This window comes from Chaetura pelagica, unplaced genomic scaffold (genome assembly GCF_000747805.2).
Source record: "Chaetura pelagica isolate M959 unplaced genomic scaffold, ChaPel_1.0 scaffold21, whole genome shotgun sequence".
NCBI classification, from domain to species: domain Eukaryota; kingdom Metazoa; phylum Chordata; class Aves; order Apodiformes; family Apodidae; genus Chaetura; species Chaetura pelagica.
In genome coordinates this window covers 3,139,253-3,162,287 of record NW_009952251.1, presented here as the reverse complement: position 1 = coordinate 3,162,287, position 23,035 = coordinate 3,139,253, and the positions used below count along the sequence as shown (strand labels likewise).

The following is a 23,035-nucleotide window of genomic DNA, read 5'->3' as shown; positions in this document are numbered from 1 at the left end:
TTATAGCATTATTCAAACATTTATAGATAAGACTCCATCAACATCTCTAGAAACTGGTAACTGAAGAGTTAGCTCTACCTAAACCACCAGGCTAATTATATACGAACTCAAAACAGAGGAACAGTTAACAACATGTAGGACAGGTTGCTTGGGAAGCAATAGCCTTTTCCAAATATGACATGTTCTTCAAAGTTTCAAGTCCTCTTAACAAAAACAGCATCCCCTCAATTGCCCAAAATAGGTAACTTGGCCAACATGATTCTGTCTTTGTGCTTGGAAAAACAATTAAAAGGTAGTAAATAATAAATTAGTAGCCTACAAAATTTTTCAAGACTATCATATATCAAGTCTTTAAAGGTAGTTCTGCCCTCTCAATTATTTTAAATAGCTAGGAAATCAACAATGGCTAGGATTGCTAAAATAGCATCATCACAAAAGAAAGAAAAAAAAGTTAGGTGACTGGGATGAGGGTTGTAAAAATCCTAAAATAACAGAGGAAGTAGCAGGAAATATATAAAAACTGCATGTTATCTGTTGTGCCACAGCATCAGCAGCATTGTGGCATCCAGGTACAAGTTAGTTCTCAAAAAAAGAAGGTAAATTATTTTTATTTCTCTTACTTCAAACAGTTACTGTGATCAGCTGAAATGAAGTCATTTTGTGTGCATAACTAAATATCCACAGTCCAATTATAAGCTTTGAGATCCAGTGTTATGTAGTACTAATACTGGGAAGTCAGAATTCAGGGGATTGTGTTCCAAACATACAAAGAATCCTACAGAGACACAAGGAAAGCCAGTGGTGCCTTTTCCCATGCTCTTCATATTAGAAATATATGTAAGGAAACCTTTTACTATAGCAAAAAAAGATTTTCAGATCTTGATTATTTCTGGTTTTCTTTAACAGATTGAGAAGAACAAAATATATAAGATCTCCCCTTTCCCCAACTTTTCAGGGGTTTATATATGAATATTTTCCCTAAGAAGTTAAATTTGTTATTCCAACTTCTGGAGCTTTAAAAAAAACAATCGACCCCACTCCACCTGCCCCCAGAAACTACCTTCCAGTTTTCCTCTTCACACAGTGGCATAGATACTGATAAACAATGGCTTACATACAACATTTTGCTTAAACTGCAATTACATGATTTTTTTATTTTGAAGAAGTTGAATAAAAAAAAAAACAAACAATTTGATACACAGACTTCTAAGCTGAGACCAATTTTTGTTCCTTATTTTTCTTTTTCTCACAGTAAAAAGACTTGAGAAATTAAGGTCAGCTAAAGCTTTCTGACTTTGGTTGGTGTGATTCCAAACCATAAATATGCTGTACTTATCATAAAACCTCATTTCTGTAAGTGTAGTAAAAAGGGGACAATATGTATTTATTTATTTATTAAAGTATTTTCTCCAAATCAAGTATCAGTATGATCCACACAAATATTTTTAGTCAACTTCAAAAATCAATTCCAAGGCTACAGAAGTCCACAGGCTATAGTTAGAATGTATTAATTTACTGGTTTAAGGCACAGTGTTTTTTTTTGCTCTAGAAAGCTACAAGTTTAAAGTCACAGTGAGGAACTTCACATTTCAGTTTTGGTCTGGCACTCTATTTACTTGTGTCACGACTACAGCTTGTAGACTTCTGTAAAATATTTCACTTGTTAGGTGCTGCAGTCTCAAATAGTGTTTTCACTCTCAAAGTGATACAAGTGGAAAATACCAAAGCCTGAACTGATCCCAAAATAATGCACTTACCATGTTATAAAACTAAACCTCAACATACTTGCACATTTGATATTTAGCATATATATACCCTGAAATTATTTAAGTTGGAGGGGAAAAAAAAGTATTTGCTGGTATTTCAACAAACATGCAAAATGTCAAGAGAACAGAAGTCTAGAGGACAGCTGCTGAGTGTCTTCAGTAGGTCAGTCACAGTGCCTTCTAGGACCATGATGTTTTGTACTACATTGGAAGGATACTGCAAACCAAGGATAACTGCATATGGATGGAGGAACTGGAATGATGTGCCACAAAATAACAAGTTTGTGTGTGCTACTCCTGACCTTTATAGACACAAAAGTAGCTCTGATACTACACAGATTCCCACAGAATCTAGACTGCGACCTGCCAATGAGAGAGGCCATGCTTACCACATTTGTTTATGACAGCATGAGTAGAAAAATCTGTCTGCACTTAAGAATGCAGAGTGAGACCTCAAATCTCAAGCAAAATTGGAGTCAAAACATCACAGTTTTGACACAGGTTTTCATGCTACAAGGCAATAAGCATATATTTGAGGCAGTTAGTTAATTAGATACTTGAAAAATTGAGGTGCTGGGCAGATTTGCTTAAGTAAGATCTACAGAATTTTCTCCTTAAATAAAAATTTTATAAGCTGCAATGTTTACTAACAAGATAAAATTCATAAATTTTATTTAAGCTTTAAGATAAATGAGCTGATTAAAAGCTTTGAATACATTCTTCCATAAATAAAACTATAGATCAGAAAATACTATATTTGTAAAAGATTTTCAAATAAACTTTGAGATTTTAAGGATTCTATTATGAACACTAGCTTAAAATTCTAGCTCTAAAAAAGGTAGAAAAACTATCTTACTTTAACATAAATTTTATCTGTTTTAATTGTCATTCACTGGCACATATTTCCAGAGGTATATAAGAGCAGCATGTAGCTTTGGTGACAAAAGTATGTCTCCCCTAAAGGAATGGTGATAAAAGACTTAAAACTGTTTACACTGCAGTGCTAACTGCTTATAAAAGCTGGCTTGATTATCTCCCAGAATAGAGAGATGTAAAAAGTCAAAGCTGTAAATTAAGTGACTAACATTCACCATGAAATGCAAAAGATTTCAGTCTGTTTTACAGCTAAGAATTTTCTAGTAGCTTTTGTGACTTTGATCTTTAAGGTCCCTTCCAACCCAAACCATTCTGTGATTCTATGACTTAAAACAGCAGAACAATTAACGTACAGACACTATAACTGCTTCCAGAAACGTTTTCAGTAACTCAAGAGTATTGAATGTCTGTAAATAGCTGCTTTTTTCTCAGCATAAATAAGACAAAAGTCTAAACACACTCATCACTCTATTAAAATAAAAACAATCAAGTGAAAGCTTTTCAAATGTTTACATTTTTTCACAGGCACATAATTGAATTTATTCTGCCCCGTCATATTTTAGAAGCACATATATCAGATTTCAGAACAAAGTCAAGTAGCAAGTCTGTGACCTTGTTAATGAAAAACACATGGAAAAGCAGACTTTGCATCAAATACCAATATATGCAATTATACCTTTTGGGGTTTTTAAGTATCAATACATTTTACAGGTCCCTTCCAACTCAAACCATTCTATGATTTTTTTAAAGAATGACTTTTAAAGTAGCCCACTTAGGTTATAGAGAAGTTCACTTAGACATAAAGGCACTCTCTTATGTCTTCTGCAAGATATCACTACTACACAGTTTAGGGTTGTGACTTTTTTTTAAATTTAGCAAACTAATATTTTTAAAATAATTGCTCCAGGTATCAGCTCACTCAAAAACAAAATCAGAGCAAAATTCTAATTATGAGAAAGAATAATTTAAATTCCATTTACTAATTTTTTTTTTTAAAAACCCCAAAACTCCTAATCAAAACCCAAAAATCCAATCCCCCTTTCAACAGGATGCTGAAATGTGGCATACCACAACCAACTTTTACATCAAAAATGAAATTACTACCTTTGGACAATGTTCACTCATTCAGTTTCAAGATATATTACATAATTGCAGCTAGAGGTAACAGTTTTTCCTCACCTTTCCTTATATGAACTCTTAGCTATAGGTGTAGCTACTATGATTGTGGCTTGATAAGACTGAGGAACACAAGTTTGGTCATACCAGTCAGAAAATATTATAGACTTCAAGAGCAACTCAGGATGCAGAGAAGCCACTAAAGGCTTCTCTCTCTGCCAAAGGAAGATTCTGCTGTACATTTATGCTGTACCTAAAATTAGTGACATTTGGTACTCTAGGTTCTTACTCTGATTGATTATTCAATTTCTGATAGCTTATAAAAGATATTAGGAAAATGCCACACAAATAGTTCTTATTTTGAATGCATCCTAAGGCACAAGCCAAAAAATAGTGGCTTAATCTCAACCTAAATGCTTGATTATGTGGCATAATCTCCATCTAAATGCAGTGAACATTCACATGGATGAAGAACAGTGGTTTTGCAAAATTAATACCTCACCTTCTGAAAAATGAGGTAGCGGAATTTGTCTCTGCATGTTAATAGAAATCTGCCATTATAGAGCAGAGGTCTGGTCGATTACAAGGTAATTTATGTCTTGCTCTTCTCCCACACAAAGTAGATAATCTAAAATTTGAAGAATAAACCGGAATTTAGTTCAGTTAAAGGTACTAAGAGACATTACAATGCATTTTCCAAAAGTTGTTTTATAAATTCAGCCTACTCATACTGAAGGGTACTTCAGTAATATTTACACTTACTCATCCAAGCAATGAGAAGTATTTTTTTGGGTTAGCTTATGTTTCTGCTGAGATAATAATTGTCAACAGTGGCAGAACTAGAGATTCAAATATCAGAAGCCTCTTCTCTAACATTAACAACAAACAATCATTGTATCTTACCTGAAAAAAGGTTAGACTGTTATAAAATCTTGAATTTTTTTGAATGGCAAGTAGGGTAATTCATCCTCTCTTAGAATGGGATAAACTGCTTTGTGGACTTACTCTAATTCTATCCCCCTCTGCTGATTTTATAGAAAATCTAGTAGGGATTACACATCTATTCTCCCAAACAGCTGAAGTTTCAGGGTCCACATGCACATCTCTGAGAGCAGTTTTCATCTAGTACATGACACAGAATGCATATAAATCCAAAGTATAAATCCAAAGTATAAGACACTCCCTCCTTCCCCCAGTGAAGGTAAACCATCTCTGAAAAAGGCAGATGTAATAAATTCTGGGATCTTCAATTCAGAATTATTCCTACCTCCAACCTGAAAATCAGGTAAGTATCTATGCAAGATTCTGTAACCCATTTCATGAAGAGTGATATAACTATCAGTAGAATTCCCAGCTCTAAAAATATCACTCATTTAAAATAATGGTGCTGTAATTCACTAAATTTCATGGAGTGGCACATTTTGGAAGTTATCAAAGCTACCACGTGCAGAAACTGCTCTCGCTACTCTGATGATTATTTTACTCCACCAACAGCTCCGACAAGGGATTCATGTCTAAAGAGCCCATTAAGACATCAAAACAACAAAAATCACAACAAAACACAAACAACAAACAACAAAATCACAAGTACAGTAGTAAACCAAAAAAAGACTGTGAAGGAAAATTATCTTCCACAGAAATCAGATCTTGCGTATTCCACAGATGGCCTTTTACCATCCCCAGTGCAGTTCTGCCACCATCTTTCATTCACAGCTATTTGAAAGTAGAAAAACCTCTCTATTCTATGTCTGAATAGCCATTTTTAGGTTAATCCAGCTGGTGGATTCAGCTACAAGTATATTTAGACACACAAATTCTCTTATAAACATATACTGTAGCATACCTTTTATTAGAAAGTATCAAGATATAATCTATTCAAATAACATATCTGATTTACTAACACTAAGTATAATTTAACCTTTAAGACTAGAATACCTGCACATAGATTACTTATTACAGTGACAGTGGTTTGGTTAACTACAATAGTCTTAATCACTTAAAGCAGTTTTAATGACTTACTGGTAAGTTGAACTGCTGACTTGGACATAAGTGCACAAAACACATGGTTACTTCACATGTCCTTCATTTTGGAAAAGTCACTGTGGAATTACATTTTTCCAGCCAGCTCAAATTAATTGATCCAAATGACACACTAGAACTAACTGAGGCACTTTAGGCAAGATTAATGAGATTCAATAAAATTAGTGGGTCAGGTTGGCTGCACTACTATATCAAGAATATACTTGATTGACTGAGGGTAGCAGATTTCCTCTTATTGTTCATATAAGATGACTGAACTGGTCTAGTATTTCCACATGAAGATAACAGGTATCTGGGACTGAGTGGAGACAGCTAACAGAAGCAGTAGTATGCTCATCTCTACACAGAATCAATACATCATTTTAACCTAATGGCTACTGAGATTTCCTGTGTTGGCAAAACACATACCCAGGGGACAGAATACCTTACGCATAGCTATTTTAGGCTTTGTTATAAATGGCAGTCTCTGTAGCATCTAGGCACTAAGATAATACTTTATACAGAGCTAACAATTATGGTCAGTATTTCCCACTATTACTAAGAGCTTGTCCACATGAGGAAGTTAGCACTGCATGACAGGGCATGAATTAACCATGCTGTAACTATTTCATATTAATTTCTTGCATGGTCATGTTTTATGAGACACTTGATTCTTCAATTACAATAGGAAAAAAACCTGTCCTGTCTACTTGAAAACAGTGTGGTACAGCAACTGCACTTTAAACTAAAACATACCTCAACATTTGCTAGCTTCTACATATGGACAAGGTCCAGAGAGTAATTTCAGAACTGACAAAATTCTAGAGAAAATTGGCAATGTTTTAAAACAACATTATAGCAAATTGTTTATGAATCTGCTGGTATCCTTCCTGAATAGAAAGCTACACAGAATATTGTTGTTTTCTCACTCTCACAAAAAGTAAAATGTGTCAGACTTTCAATAATCTCACAGATGCTCAACTCACATGGATTGAACAAATTATTTGATAGAAATAATCTATTCTAAACATTCTAGTTTTTCTAGACATAACTGTGGCAGCTTTTAAGTGTGGCATAAAATGATTAAAAGTATACTTGGCTGTGTAGTTTTTGTGATAGTCACAGTGTGCTTGAAATGTACTGAGTTTTAACCAGCATAATTCAGACCTGCAGAAGATGCAAGTTCAGAACACACACACTGAATGGCATAGCAAGTAAGAAAAGTCTGTTTCACCAAAGAAGTACAGTGAAATACCAAAGTGTCTACAAGGCAAACAGAGTATTGAGAGGTTACACTAATATGATTCATGTCCTTACACACACAGTTAATTCACTTAATTTTCACAGTCTGGAAATAAATACTTTGAAAGTCTTCGAAAAGCAACATTAACAGAACAGTGAACATTTAATAAAGTATTCACAGTTCTGACCTTTTTCCTACAAAATGTAAACTACTGATGACATTCATCTAGGCATGTCTTTCTTGAAATTTGCCCCATCTCCAGCATTACATTTCTAGGCTGCACAGTTCTTGCTACGTTTAAGGAACATCACACAATACAACATAGCACATGTAGAAGAAGAGAAAAGGTTACAAAGTGTGGTACTTTGTATAAATGCAATCGTCCAAAAGCCAACATTGCAACTGACAAAGGGAGTGGAACTTTGGCTGTGATCTTCAAGAGTTTACTGTAAGGATATAAAGAAAAAAAAGACATTTTTATAGCCATACATGCAGAAGGTAAGCAAATACCAGATTTCATTTTCTTTTGATAAATAATTTACATATTTCAAGGATTGTTTAATTTTTAAAACAGAACAAATAGGTGTATTGGGCAATAACAATTGATGCATAAGCAAAAGCAGTCATTCAAAAAGGCTACTAAAATATAACTTTTAAATATTCTTATATTAGTTTAGAAATAAGTTCTCTATGACAAAGAAAGATTTAATGTTTTAGGTCATTTGAGTTAACAGATACCAGTCAGGACAATAAACTACATTGGTTGTTATTCACTGTCTTTCAGGAAGCACTGACTAATTTTATACCTGACCAAGAAATGTTCTACTTCTCAGCAAAACCAAGCACTCAAAACTTGTTCATCAGGGAGAAAGCAAGTTATATTTCCACAAGTGTATTCATATGGGAGGATGCAAGAACATAACTATAATCGTTTAGAATTCACATTTCCTTGTAACTTTCTGACAACAATTACTACATCTATTACGCTTTGTAACATTTGGAAGGATTCCATGAGGAGTGAATGAGAAAGTCACAGCTAAAGAGGTAGTTATGCAGCTATTCACACAACAAATACTTTATTTAATTCCATGTGGTAAATGCCAGTGATTTTCTCCACTTGAGTGAATTAAATGTAATTTGTGTGCATTTTCCTCAGTCTTTACAATCTAACCATATGAGTTTATGAATCTCTATGTAGATCAAAGAATTACATGTCTGTGCAGCATAAAGTTAAGTTTTACCACACACGTGGAAGTAGCAAAAGAGAAGGAGGAAAGCAAAAACTGGGGATTAGGCTCCAGTACCTTGATTTCACTTCAGAAGTACTTGAATTCATGAGAATTTCTAAAATGCATACAAGGATAACAGCTGTAGATCTACATGGATCAGGATCAAGTCTAACATTGTACCTGCAAAAAATGGTTAAAAATGCCTGTTACGTCTACAGTAGCTACCAAATAAAATCCAAGCTCTGAACAAGCATGTGCTAATGACAACACACAAAAAATGTACATGGCATAACAGCCTGATTTTAAATCCTTTCTGAATCATTACTTCCCTCAGCATATCACTGATTAATTTAACAACTGCTTACACCATAACATAAAGCAGATTGCATAGAAAAAACAATCACCACAAGTCTTTAACACTATAAGGTAGCAAACAATATGAAGAATCAAACATTTGCCATTTGTGCTATCTTCAGAAGTTCATATTATTTTCTTCCACCTTACTGGCAATTTAAGTCGTTACCTGAGATTTTTTAACCAATAAATTAAAGATGGGAAGCTGAGCAGCACAATCCATGTGAATAAATTGAGAACTGTAACATGCATCTTAAGACTGTTAATGGCTTCAGAAATTGTTGTACTCTTGGAAAGAGATGGCATTGCTTCTGAGGTACTGTCCATTGAACTCTGCTTTTTGACTGCATGTATAGTAGAGCTCTGTGAAGTTTCTTTTGAGCTGTCTGAATCCTGAAAATAAAAGGCAAAAGTCATAAGACCACCCACAGGCTTGTAAGAACCCATGTCGGGAAAGGAGGAGGGAAAAACATAACAGTAACAAACCAGCTCTGATTGAAGAGGAAAATCTGCTATTTTTCTCTCAAAAAGCCATCAAAAGCAAAGTTATAGTTCAATTTTAAGGCACCCAGATTTAACCAGAAGTTTCTCTTACACTAATAGTTTATATGTCTTTGGAAGGAATGAATGGAGAGTGGAGATACTCTGACACCAGTGCAGTGATAAGAAATTGAGTTCCTGGAAGCAGGAAGAACAGAATAAAAGGAGTAATAAAAGCACACAGGTGAAAATCACAGGTGATCATTCATGAAAATAGATAAAGGAAGTAATGCAACTAGGACTAAAACATAAGCTGTAGGAGAAAAAACAAAAATAAACTAATGAGTTGACAGATGCTAACTTCCAATGACAGAAAAAGCCCTCCAAAAATTAAACAACACAAAAAAAAATAGGAGATGAAAAAAGGAGGTATTAAAACTAAGTATATAAAAACAAAATATATAAAAACACTCAAAGAAACCCAAAGAAAACTGGCAACAACTTTTTCTGGCAGAGTGTTTTTTTAAGTCTGTTTGCAGAAAAGAACAGGTAGTTATTACCTATTTGTATCCATACATGCTTATATCTTATATCCTATACCTTAAAGGAACTGAAAAAAACAAAGTTCATGATGCATCAAACCCAGGGCTGCTTCACTCCTTTTAAACAGTTAGCAATTTATTGCAGTCTCAGTCCACATCCATCTAATAAATCATATTTGTCATATCCTGGCTTAAAAAAAACCCTGAACTGCCTATCTGGAAAAAAAATCATGGACTCATAGAATATTTTGGGTTGGAAGGGACCCTTAAAGGTCATCTACTCCAATCCCTGTCCAAGAAGCAGGGACATCTTCAACTAGCAAGGTTGTTCAGAGCCCTATCCAACCTGCCCTTGGATGTTTCCAAGCATGGGGGTATCTACCACCTCTCTGGGGAACCTGTTTCAGTGTTTCACCATTCTCTTTGTAACAAGCTTGCCCCCATGCTACTTTGTTCCCAAAAATATTTACCTGTAGCTTAGATTATTATCTAGAAATTAATTTTATATTTTTAGGTAAGGCATGCACAAATACCCAAATTTAGACAAAAAAAATATTATTCTGTATGTATTCAGAGACTAAGTTTTCTTAAATGAACTTTGGACACCACAGAGATCTTGAGCAGTGAAGGCAACAATCACATGTGGCAGAGGAGGCTACTCATGTCCCGGCTTTTCTCTCACGCGATGCACATGGTAAACTACAGCCATCCCGTCCTTGCAGCACAACCCAACACTAGCAAGATGATAACAACTCACACTGGACAGGTTTGCCAAATAATTTGTGGTCACAACTTTGAGTAGAAGCGGGAAACAGACTTACCCCATTAAGCATGTTTTGTTCTGCCCTTACATCCACATGTAGTTTTATAACCTGTAAGACAGACAGACAAGCTTTTTCAGCAACCTTTCTTCACAAAAAACCTCTAGTGTACAAGAAAAAAAAAAAAAAATAGTCGGGCTAATTAGTTTTGACCCTTTTTATAACTAGATGATGCTAGGGCCCCAATGGAGCTGCAAAGCAAGAACTCCCTCTGCCTTTTTTTATCAGCAACACCCAAAGTGCTTCCTTAAGAAAGGATTTACAAGCACAGCGAGAAAATTCATGCTGCTCTGCTTCCTCCCCTTCCACTGTGCTTGACAGAGGATACAGACTGGGAAATCCACATACTCCTTACCTCCTCCTAATTCAGTTCTACTTCACTTTCTGCAGAAATCCAGAAACAGGCCACACAGGAAAAGTCCCATGTCAGAGATTTACTGCAGAAGGGGGAGTAATGTCAGCATAGGAACATCCTTGACAGGACAGATAACCTTACCTCACAGGAAGTACAATCAGAGATAGACCTGTTTCTCAGGCTGTGCTTTCAGCTGCCACCTACCTACCTCAGACCATCTGTAAGCTCCCAGATGCATGCTCCAGTGCTCCCCCCCTAGCAGCTAAGTATAGTAGCTGATTTAGCAGCTACAAATGCATAGGGTGAATCAGTTAAGTTAGATGCTCTGATGCAAGGAAGACCATAGAAACCAAGTGCCAAGGACTAAATATGGAACTTTGTGGCAGTAGTCAAGGGATCAGATGTATGTCTACAGTAAGACTATCCTAATTCTGCCATACAGAATAAAAGGAAGAAAGATATTTGTGAAAAGTCTTTAAAGATTAAAAATATTTGACAGAACATTACAAGTCCTGCCTTTGCTAAAGCTTCTCTTCAAGGGAGTTACTAGTTTCTGATTTTATAACATTACCTACCCACAAGTAGCAAGTCACAGTTATATGCAATATTGCAGTGTATTCACATTCTTTGGAAAAAGCATCCTCAAAAGAACACAATAATTTTAAAGATTACGAGATTGTAAGCATCTGATAAGTTTAAAAAGACCTATTTCAAGTATGCTAATAAAAACATTTCTCTTAAGTATGAAAAATGGTAATCTGTACTTCTCCTTTTAACATGGGGTTAATTCAAAGCATATGAAATTCTGTTATGAATGCAAAATGTTCAGCTTTTCAGTACCTTAAACAAGTATTGAAGATAAATAATGAGTAGAGCAAATGCACCACAAGTTGTCCAGCTAACCAAAGCAAGGGATAATACCTCGCAGAGTCTTCTGGGTGTAATCAACTTGTTTTCTTTTAGAAGTACATTCGGTCTAAAAAAAAACAACAAAAAAACCCCACAAAAAACAACAAAAACATAACTACTGTTATACTCTTGCACAACATCAAAACTTCAAAGATCAAAGAACTATTCTGTTTTGTGAATGACTGAAAAGAATAAATTGTTCCTGAGTATTGGTTGAACACTAGAAAAGTAAAGTTAGACAGATTTTAACATATATACCACCTGCTACATTGAAAAAAAAACAAAACAAAAAACAAACAAACAAAAAAACCCACCACCACCAAAACACAAGCCATCTTTCTTATCAAACGCACCTACAAGGGTAATGTCATAAGGAGGAAGTGAAATAGAACTTCTGTACTGTACTTCTTGGATATTCACAAGATATTCCATCTTAAAATAAACACTGAAAACAGGAAGGGGGGGGAAAGCAAAAAATATTGTTTTAAAAGCCTTTGCTACAAGTCCTGAAAACAATGGCAAAAAGAAGGCTAGTTGACAAAAACAAAGAATTCCACTGACAGCTAGTGACAAATTCTTTGCTGTGATGGCCATATCAGATAATTGCAGAACACTGAGCAAAACTCAAGTGATTACTATCTACTTTAGAGAGATTTATAGAAAATGAATGCCGGGTTTTTTTAATAAGAAATGGTAGGAGCAGATCTGCCCAAGACATTCTAAAGGTTTGCAGGAAATCAAAAGCTTTGATGAAAAGAGTATGAATTGAGCTAAAATCCTTAAAAATTTAGTAAGAATAGTTTCAAACCTCATCACCTTGTCACTTAAAACTAATACTGAAGCATCCACTGTAATTTCTAAGCAAGACGGCAGAGAAGAAATAGCTGACACCACATTAATTATTTGGCAGAATAAGTGCTAAGGAGGAAAAACAAGTCCATTTATTAGCTATTTTCTGAGTTAAGAGCATCCCAAACAACTTTCTGGAACACAGAGAATTGGTTCAAGTCTAGTTGAGGACTGTTACAAGTGTCAGAACAGTCAAACTATTAAAATAGCTAAGGATGCTATCCAATTTACTAATTTAGTCTTCCAAAATACCTTTATTTTCCTTGCTGTTTTTAAACTCACTTTCATATTTGGATCATTACTACAAGCAAAACCATACCATATTCTTAGACATGATCTATTAAATTCATAAGTCTAAGCCTGAAATTGACATCCAAGGAGTTTTTGTTTTAGAAACCTGTTGGCATTCTTTGTCATACTGGATAAACTGCATTAATGAGGAATGGATTGAATGCTTTTAGTCCCTTTTATAAAAATCTTCATTTCTTTTTTTGAGATAGTGAAAAGCAGCTGAAAAAGTTCAATTTTTTCCCCAGTAAGCTTTCCTCAAAAACAAATCAAAAACCTTTACAGCAGCTGGTGAAGGAAACAAGAAAGCCATTTATGTTCCCTTTTGGAGATGTGGAATAAGAAATAAGGCAATCCCCGTACTTCATTAACAACACCGACAAACCCAGATGGCTAAAATAATCTATGACCTCTACAAAATAATTCAGTCTGCCCAAGCATTCATGTTGAAGCAAACAGAAAAAGTTGACAGAGTCACAGTCACTGAAAAAAAGGATAATTATAGAGTGTGATGTTGATTTACCTAATCAGACGTAACCACAAAGAAGCTAACAGTTTCAGAGATGCAGAGAAAAACACTCCACTCCAGTAGGCAATGCCTGTCCCAAAAAGAAATAGAATCAGGGACACAAGAGGGAACCATGCATCCTGACTACTCAGCACAGCAGCATCCACCTCTGGTAGTGACAGTGATTCCCAGATCACTCTGAACCAGTGACACCTGCCAGAAACATGAAAGCAGAATTACTTATCCCTTCTGATTGTCATTACCACAAGATACATACCAGCTATTCCTCCCACTACAGCCTTTCAAACAGAATCAGTCAGGTGTTCACAGTGATTACAGATAAAATAATATCCCTCCCCAACAACAGTTCTGAAACTTCTATTTTGGAAACTGTTGTAGATAAATAAATCAGTTGTGCAAACTCACCCCTGCAGAAACACAACAATGCTTATAAGAGGTTCTACTTTGTATGGTTTAGCTGTCCTCACTAGCTCAAGGGAAAATTCTGAACACTGGCCTAGAATTCAGAACAGAAATAATCTATAGTTATTACTTCATTGTGAACTCTAACAAAGAAGTTTCACAATAAAAAGTACATTTAGACAAAGGTTTGAAAGTTTACTTAAAAACAAGATAACTATGTCTTTTAACAGTAGTGTAAGTCAGCATACTTCATCAAGGTCCTTATTAGCAGGATCAGTCATACTAAGGTAAGATGACACAAGAGTTTCTAGACAGATCACAGAATTTGTTACAAACACCACCTGAATTAAAAGAAAAATGCATTTTGTCTGAAGACACATCTAGAAGTCAGCCTGCAAATCTCCATGCAAGAAAGTGTTCTGGCATATTAACAATATATTTTGAACTTTTACATGTATTTTTAAGTAAATTTATGTTGATTCTAAAATATTGTGCAATAGCATAAAATAGTTAGTGAATATTTTGCTATGTCATAAGCTTGGAGAACTACCAATGAAGAAAAACTGAAACTAAAGAACAGGCTCAAGTTCTTGCACAAGTTCAGCAATACTTAGCTTAAAAAATTCACAACTAGCTAGTCTTTCACCAGTACACTTGACAAGTAATTTATTTTAAAAACACTTGGACAGAAAAAGCCCCTATTTTTCTAAAAAGCTACCTGTTGATATCAATGTGCTCAATTGTCCTCCATAAGTAAGAAGAATGTTAGAAACAACATAGGCTGGAAGAGTGCCAGCATGGAATCTTATTATCTGAAAGACAAGGATAAAAGTAAACTTTTAATTTCTCTATATAAAAATATTTTTAAATAAATACAGACAAATAAAATCATTAACCCAGCATGATAATGTGATTGGAAAATCTTTCTTTAAATGTTTAAGTAGTTTCTTATTTTGATGCCTAACTACTTGATAACCACCATTAGCAATTAAGGTTATATTTGGAAAAGACTCTGCTTTCTCACAACTAGCCAACCAAATGTGTTTTGATAAATGACCATATCATAAACAAATGTTTTTTTCCAGTCAAGAGAAATATGAACAGAACACAGCAGCATGTGAATGGCATTTCAGTAAAATAACTGAGACATTAAGAGCAGAACACTTTCCAAGCAAAGCCTACACGTAGTTACTTAGGCTTTAGGCAGAGAATTTCCAGAAGCAATATAATGTATGTGTTACTTGACTTCTGCTGTCCCAAGTCATGAAGTCTGATTAATATACTAAGAGCATAGAAACTCTTCTGCAATGAAAATGAAAAATCTTTGATATAAATGCATATATTCAAATAGAGATACTCACTAGAAATATTCTAGCACTACACTCAAGTCCTTTTGAATTATGTTTTAGAACAAAAAAGCTACAGATGGCTAGTCTATTTTTACCGATACCAGTCTCAAAAGGTATTCCTCATTGATAACCAACAAAATTTTATTGAAAAGGAGCATATGGATTCACTTAGACTTCTTTCACCCCTAACTTTTAGTTGATGCCAAATGTATTTTCAAGTTTTAACACTACTGACTCATCAGGCAAGAAAGTGAAAGTGACCTATAGTGTCATCCCTTTACAGATATTCAGGTAACAACAAAGCCAAATGCTCAGTATTTACAACAGCTCTTTAGACCTGGATGCCTTTTTTACTTCTCTGACATCTGAGCCCTGACATTTACATGGACAGGATGCCTTGCAAAAAGACAAGGTTTTCAATGATCATGAAGAGTGTTTCTCTTGGCATCAACAAGGAATGTGAAGTGTCACAGTAGGGAAGGGAGAACAAGAAAACTTCTGTAGATGCTACTAACATAAAAATAATCTATTATTAGAAGATTTTCTTACTTGCCCAAGAATCTGTAAAAGTGATGTCTTCAGAATTACCTTGATAAAAACACAAGTATTTTATCATTTCATACAGCAGAAACCATACATACAAAGTACTTCTATTTTTAAGAAGCCAACTTAAATATTACTATACAGCAATCTCATCACTAAAATGTACAACAGATTACTACTGACTTTTAAAAAATAAATCCTTTCAAGTTTTTCTTAGGAATGACAGTCCAATTTTCACTATTACTCCAGCTGTTGCAAAATACTTGTAACATGCACTACATTTACAAAAAGGTCAAACAGACCACTTTTAGATTTGCTTCGTATTTATTTTTATTATTTAGCTACATGTTTTAAAAAACTAAATTATGCAAAATAATACAACAATGCAAAGTAGTTATAGAACAAATTTATATTACTCACCTCATACTGACAGTCTGAGGAAGAGTAAATATTTAACTCTGGAGTCCTGTTGTTGTTTTGAGGCTGAGCAATATGCAGTTTTGCAGAAATTTCAGTAAAAGATGGAACTCTGAAACAGCAACTTAATCATTAATTGGTGTCCTTATAATTAAAAAAAAGCAAACATTCCTTAATCTTCATCAAGTGCATGTAAAGCAGAGCTAGTACACCAAGTGTTAACACAAGATATGAGTGAAATAATACAATGGACTTGTTTATCCTTTCACAAAGAACTACACAACTTCTCAATGCACTCTCCTTTGAACTACCAAGGGGCACAGTACTAATGAAAATAGCACTAGTGCAGACACTGCTTTGCAGACATGTAAATACACTGATTGACAAAAATGGCACAGACAGGTTTTCAATTCAGTTTCTTTCAAGTTCACTGTTAGAAAATACGGGGGGAAAAAATAAGGAAGTATCATCATGATCCTTAAAATAAACTAGGAAGACAGCTTTCCAATTATCTAAAATAAAGTCAGGTTTTTCACTGTGATTAGTGAATGACATATTTCAAACCATATACATCTGATTTCATTAGTATTATCCTGCTGAAGCAACTTAAGACTGTTGTGTTACTCAAATTCTGTGTCATGAGAAGAAGCCAGCACCCAGAGCAGCCTCTGTTTCCCACTCTTGAGGAACTCAAAGATTATACTGAGAATTTCAGACCAACAAATCTACTTCCTTTTTTGAGAAATGAGTGAGAACTATTAAACAAGCAATTAGTAGAAATTCTTTTTTGGATAAAAATTCAAAACAACTTCATCAACAAGGGCAGAAAGATAAATGAGGAAAAGAGGCAGACACAAAACACTTAAGACCAGAAAAGCTGTTTTATATCAGAAATATTACCACAACAGGATGTAAATATTCTTCAAACATATCAAGAACTAAGTTATAATTGTTCAAGTCCTTACTTTGCTACAATTATTGAGTCTTCATGTGACCAGGGTATATGAAGTCTGTAAACACTAGGTTTTCTTTCTGAAACAGAAGGGATTTTAAAAACATAAACTTAATTGAGGAGGATGTGACAACCATCTCCAAAAACTAAAATGCAGCTAAAAGAAGGCTGGCATCCAGATCAGTATGCAGGGTCACTCTGCTGCAGCTACATTGCAATGCAGATCAGTGCAGTTAACATCCAACACAATTTTTTTAGCTCATACTGTTACAGAACAAACAGTGAGACATGAACATTTAAAGGCAGGATAGTTATGAGAAAACTTCTGGTTTTCAGTACAAAGCTGTAACCTCAAGCTAATAAATCCATCCCCTTTTTTTTGTTTTATTTAAAAAAAGTACTTTAGCATCCCATTCTGTTTAAGCTAATGTAGCTCAGCATTCAAATTTGAGTCCCATAATTACCAAATAAAAACACAGCCAAATGTTCTATTCATGAGAAACACTCTCAACATAATGCAGAATTCTGCATTCACTTCAACTTCCCTTTACTGGGAAGTGAGAAAAACAGACATAAGTACTAATTCCACATTGTCTTAGAACTATTCATAAAAACTGGAAAGTGAGACATTTGAGCAGATTACAACAGTACCATCAAGTCCTCTTTGCATGGCACAATTTTTGTTTCCATCAGCTCTGTTTTATAAATTTATACTTCAGAAGACTTATATTTACCTTTGAGTATCTGGCAGTGGCTCTCTATATAGATTTTGAAGGCTTGATATACCTAGAACATTAAAAGAAAAAAGAAATCACATTCTCCAAACAGTGGATATATTGGCTTAAAAAAATTCAGTAGCATTCTTACTTGGTTGAAGTGCTTGAGCTGTACTTTGTAAAGTAAGCCAGTTGAATTTAACAAAATTTTGCTTGAAGAAAGCCCTGTAAAGGATGCATTATCTTCACATATTAGATAAAATTACTTGAGAACTCACTACTTTTTTTTTTTTCCAGAAGACTGATATGCTTCTATATGTGCTACCCAAAACCCCCATATTTTTTTAACTCATTACTATCTACAGTAGTATTAACTTCAGTAAAACTAACTCCCAGTGGAAAATTTATTTTCCAAATGTTAGTAATATTAGTTTTCTGGGTTTTTTCCAAAAATAATACATCATACTTACCAAATGAAAAAAGATGTGTTACAGGAAGCTGTACTGTTCTCGAGTCCTCTTTGAAGAATTCACAGTTCAAAGTATACTGCAATTCAGGATATTAAATACAGATCTAAACCAAGCACAAGATTACAATGTCTTTGCACTTGCCAAATTCTACTCAGAGACTTAGGCAGAGTACAGGACATCAACACTGAAAAGCCACCTCTCTACACTCCACTGATAGGAACTGACACACAGTACAAGTTTGGGAAGCTTCAGTTGACTTTCCAGGCCACTCTGGCTCTCACCCATTTGCAACAGCCTTCAAAAGGCTATTCAAATAGCTGGGAATGACTTGGGTACATGTTTTTTGGGGGACAAGGAGGGGATGTTGCAAAGGAGGGTGATTTATCCAAACTCCAGATACAGTTTCCTAAGCAAAAAGAAACTTTGGTTTTTCTCCTGAAGTTTAATCTTGCAAAAAAAAATAAAAAATAAATATCCAGCAGGTATGAGTTGCACCATCTCTAATAAAGTATTTAGTTCACTTGAAAATTATTTTCCATCCGATTTTAAATCCAGCACCTCTTTACTTGCTAAAATAAGCTTCCAAGATTTATCACTGGACTGCAACTTAGCAGGTCTTCTGTCTTTGCATATCCAGAATGTTGTATACTACTAATTTAACTGCAAGTTGTCTCTGTCAAAACTATCTGAAGATACACTCATAGATTAGCATTACAATCACTTCATCTCTGAATAATTTCTTGAATTACAAATTACTATACCATAGATGCAGAGACTGTATCTGTGCTGCAAAAAGGAATGTCAGACCTACTTTGACTTTAAATTCAAGTTCAGTTTCAGGACTACCTAGAAAGGCCTACCAGACTCAGGTAGGTAATAAGCAAAGTCTGCTTAGATTCACTGCCAGTGTTCCTCTCACTGGGATCCTGAGAAGCCTGGATGCAAAGATACCCAACTCATCTTTGAGATTCAGAACTAGGAAACTCTGCACAACTCAGTTTACCACCTTATTTGTAGTCTCATAGCTTGCAGAGGTATCTGTACTGTGCCCTCTAGAACTCACGTGGTGTCTTCAGTTACCTACATCATTCTCCAATACCCTGGATAAGAGAACTGACTGTCCAAATAGATAAAAGTTCAGGAACGCAAACAGAATACCAAGAAAAACAAGGAAGAACAACATTAGAATGTCCCACAAGAACTCTTAAGAACTCATTTGAGAACTATTGCTTTGTATGTTTCAAGTAGTATTCATGCTTTGCGTTAGATATTTTATCGGATGAAAACGTTTTTGAGCTTACAGAAGTTACCTACACTTCACTGTGGTTTGAAGGTATGTGGTTTCTCACAGTAACTTAACTTAGAATGTATTTAATTTACATAATATTTCCATCATAGCATCTGAAAGCTATGATCACACTAAGCAAGCAATTTCTGCATTTCTTTTTTTTTTTACCTTATTGCCAGCTGCAGGTGGTACCTGAATGACCACGTGGGACAAAGAAGGATAGTCCTCAAGTTTCAGTATTACAACCTAAAAGAAAAAGAAACACCACCAAAAAATAAAGAAAGAAGAAGAAAAGCTATTGCTGAACATACCCCTTAGCTTGCCACTTCCCAGATGTCAGCCTCTTGTACCCCTTCCTCTGGAATACAATTCTTATGTTCCAACACTGTGAATAGAACAGATCCTTCTCCCATGACATGCAGCTACCCCACCAACCACCTCTCCTTCCTACAAGCCATGTACAATACTTACCTTGGTGGTTGGCAGTAACTCAGCTCTCCAGGATAAGTCAGTAGCTTTCAAGCTGTAAAAATTCATTCACATTAAAGGATTAACATATTCATTATGCAGGCACTATGTTATGACAGTGGATTAACATACCAGCTTTTCTGCCTCTCAATGAAGTCACATGATTTTAAATTAAGAACCAGTTTGGGTCTACCGCAGTTAGCTACCATAGTAATTCATCAAGCTACAATAATTTCAGAGACTTCAATTCTTTTTTTTTTTGCAAAAACAAATTAAGCAAAGCTCTGTCATACACACAACATCCAGCAGTTAATAGCCATGCAACTTCCAACACATAATGAATACTTTTAATAAGCTGAAATCGCACTGATATTGAATTAACATAGTTTTATTAGCATCTTTTGAAGATCAAAGGTGCCAATTTTCCATGGGAAGATCTAAAACATACCATGTAAACCAAAAAATTTTGTTAGTTGCTGCAGAGCTTGCAGTAGTTCTAAAATGGTATTTATGTTAACTGAACACACTGAACTGCAACACATTCAGTCATTTAAAGGAATTTTTTTAATTACTAGGATGCTTCTGGTTCTCTAAATAGCATTGCATGACCTCAGGACACAGTTCACAACAAACCCACGACTATTAGATAAGGTTTTAGGTAGCAGTCTTGAACTAGGCTAATCTGTACTTGATGCTGATCAAAGGTTACACAAAGGAACAACACCCAGCTTCTCCTTTGATCAAGAAAAAGTACTTGTGACATCCGGCTTTGCAAATGTCAGATAAACCAGTGTTTTAAATCCATTTTGTAACAATTGTAATGACCTGATTCAAATAATCACCACATTTCTAAATATTTTTCATATGACAATAGCAATTTTGGAACAAGAAGAAATGCTTCAATGCACTCTTCTGAAGCCTTTGAGTGACATTTGATATCTTCTGTCTTAGGATTCTAAAGACATGCTACAAAACACACAGTTTAGGAACCCAGCACAGCATGTAGTGTCCACAAGAGAGCAACAGGAGCAGCTTTTCACTGCTACAAAGGTAGAACTAATAGCTTAAAGAAAAAGTTCACCTATTTTATTCTGCATTCATGTGTTTTGAGAAAACCTAATCTTTCCCGTTTTCTTGGTGATACAGAAAGCATGAATATTCACAGTAAGAATTTTACTTCTCTTCCCCATGTCTTCCTTCCTAAGGAGGAAGAGATTTTATATGCTTTAAATTCAAATGTAGTCTGACAAGACCCATTTGAATAAAGATCAGAAACTGTTTATACTCACCACATTGATGAATTACTGTTCATACAGCCATAAATCCAGCTACTTGTATCCTGTAAAGTTGATAGCATAAAATAGTACATTACCTATGTGTGACTGTATTTATAAACATGTTTTAAACAACAATTCTTTACTCCAAACAATGCAGGAGTTAATACCAATAATCTTCTCCAAAATGTTTATATGCTAACTGTTCCAGTTTACCAGATGTCAGAACTGTTCTAAAAATCCTCTGATAGTAGAACCCTCAGTGCAATTAACATACTAACAAAGAGGATCAAACTTTCATCTTCATCTCTCTCTTTTCTACTACTTGTGTCTGCAGCAGCTGACACTAGTGACCAAACTGTCACCAGGATGTCAAATCCTTAAGTGTAAAATCAAAGATGATAAAAATAGTCTCTCTCACATTTTCTCAATTATTTATATGGAAAGATACCCACAACCTTTTTTTCTTATTTCTCAATGAAGTCAGGCTTCTGTGTTAACAGCAAGTGATATCCACCATTAAAAGTCTGATATCATAATCTCAGAATTACAATTAGAAGGATGGAAAGATAAAGCAGAAGAGTGAAAGGTGAGGATTTCTAGGAACCATTTAAAATAACTTCCATTTGCCATCTTTTCTAGTTATGAATCAATACATTGTCTAAAAACAAATACAAGGTTAAGCAACAAAGCTTTCATCATTTCTCTTAAAATACCTGCCTTACATTAGATGTAAAACTCAATTTTATCAGAGTTTAAACTTTTTTAGCTAAAAGATATGTCTCAAGGTACCATCCTAAGAAGTACAGGAATACTTTAGATTTTTCATGTTCTACTGATTCCCTCCTCAAAACTGTAAGTGTTCTGAAGCAATAACACCATGATGCAAGTATCTTGGATGCTGTTCTGTACCTCCTCCTCCTCAAGCAGTACCAGTCCTGCCTTAAAGATATTATAACAATGGCAAAAGATACTCAATTGAAGCACAACTCAAATAACAAAAAATATTTATATATTAAAGGTGCTATTGGGAAGGACAATTAGAAAAGCACCAAGAATATGCACTCTTTTTTCACAAAGACGGTATGAACCTGTTCTTTGGCATGGAAAGGCAGGATGGAATGGGAAAGCATCTCAATTTTCTTGCTATTCATCTGAAATACATAATTGTGACAATATTTATCCATCTCCAGTTTGCCAGGATATGAGATTTTATTCCTTTCAAAAATATTGTAAAAAATATTTCAAAAACATTTTGGCTGAATTTACATGTCTTGAGCTAAAAACACAAAAAATGTGAATTATCACCTCTCCTCTCAAAGGAGGAGACAAATGAGAAGCTGCTGTTTCATCATCTGGCTTGTATTCACTTCCACTGCATAGTGGAAGATCTCTGTAGCCTTTCAGACTCACTGAAAGTTTATTATGGGAAAGCAAACCAATAAATAGCTGTCCCAAATTAGAAGCACAGCTGAATCCTGGCAGCAATAAAGATAACTTCACTTGAAGCCATCAACACACACCTGCACTAAATTAAAGAAAGCATGCAGGGGCTAACCATAAGAGAGCCAAAAATAAGACATTAGAGGTTCAGGTGGCATGGAAAGTTTCAGACCTTGAACACTAAGCATAACATGCTGAAACAAAAAGTACATAGACTCATCCAATGGTTAAGGTTGGAAGGGGCCTTAAAGATCATCAGGGTCCAACCTTCCTGCTATGAGCAGGGACACCTCACACTAGACTAGGCTGCACAAGCCTCATCCAACCTGGCCTTAAA

At 34.9% G+C, this 23,035-nt stretch overlaps 1 protein-coding gene across 1 annotated transcript in view; it reads right to left on the bottom strand.

Moving 5' to 3' along the window:
- Window positions 1–7,327: 7,327 nt before the first annotated feature.
- The window catches only part of PGAP1 (post-GPI attachment to proteins 1), a 36,330-nt gene continuing 20,622 nt past the window's right edge, over window positions 7,328–23,035 (bottom strand). The window contains exons 11-27 of the mRNA XM_010007395.1: window positions 21,271–21,320; window positions 19,985–20,036; window positions 19,682–19,759; window positions 18,226–18,301; window positions 17,907–17,980; window positions 17,774–17,825; window positions 17,053–17,119; window positions 16,091–16,199; window positions 15,677–15,715; window positions 14,497–14,590; window positions 13,782–13,872; window positions 13,371–13,568; window positions 11,642–11,777; window positions 10,447–10,497; window positions 8,773–8,996; window positions 8,325–8,429; window positions 7,328–7,466 (exon numbers count right to left, since the gene is read on the bottom strand). Of these exons, the coding sequence (XP_010005697.1) occupies window positions 7,328–7,466; window positions 8,325–8,429; window positions 8,773–8,996; window positions 10,447–10,497; window positions 11,642–11,777; window positions 13,371–13,568; window positions 13,782–13,872; window positions 14,497–14,590; window positions 15,677–15,715; window positions 16,091–16,199; window positions 17,053–17,119; window positions 17,774–17,825; window positions 17,907–17,980; window positions 18,226–18,301; window positions 19,682–19,759; window positions 19,985–20,036; window positions 21,271–21,320 (1,635 nt within the window). The remainder of the gene's footprint in view (window positions 7,467–8,324; window positions 8,430–8,772; window positions 8,997–10,446; window positions 10,498–11,641; window positions 11,778–13,370; window positions 13,569–13,781; window positions 13,873–14,496; window positions 14,591–15,676; window positions 15,716–16,090; window positions 16,200–17,052; window positions 17,120–17,773; window positions 17,826–17,906; window positions 17,981–18,225; window positions 18,302–19,681; window positions 19,760–19,984; window positions 20,037–21,270; window positions 21,321–23,035) is intronic.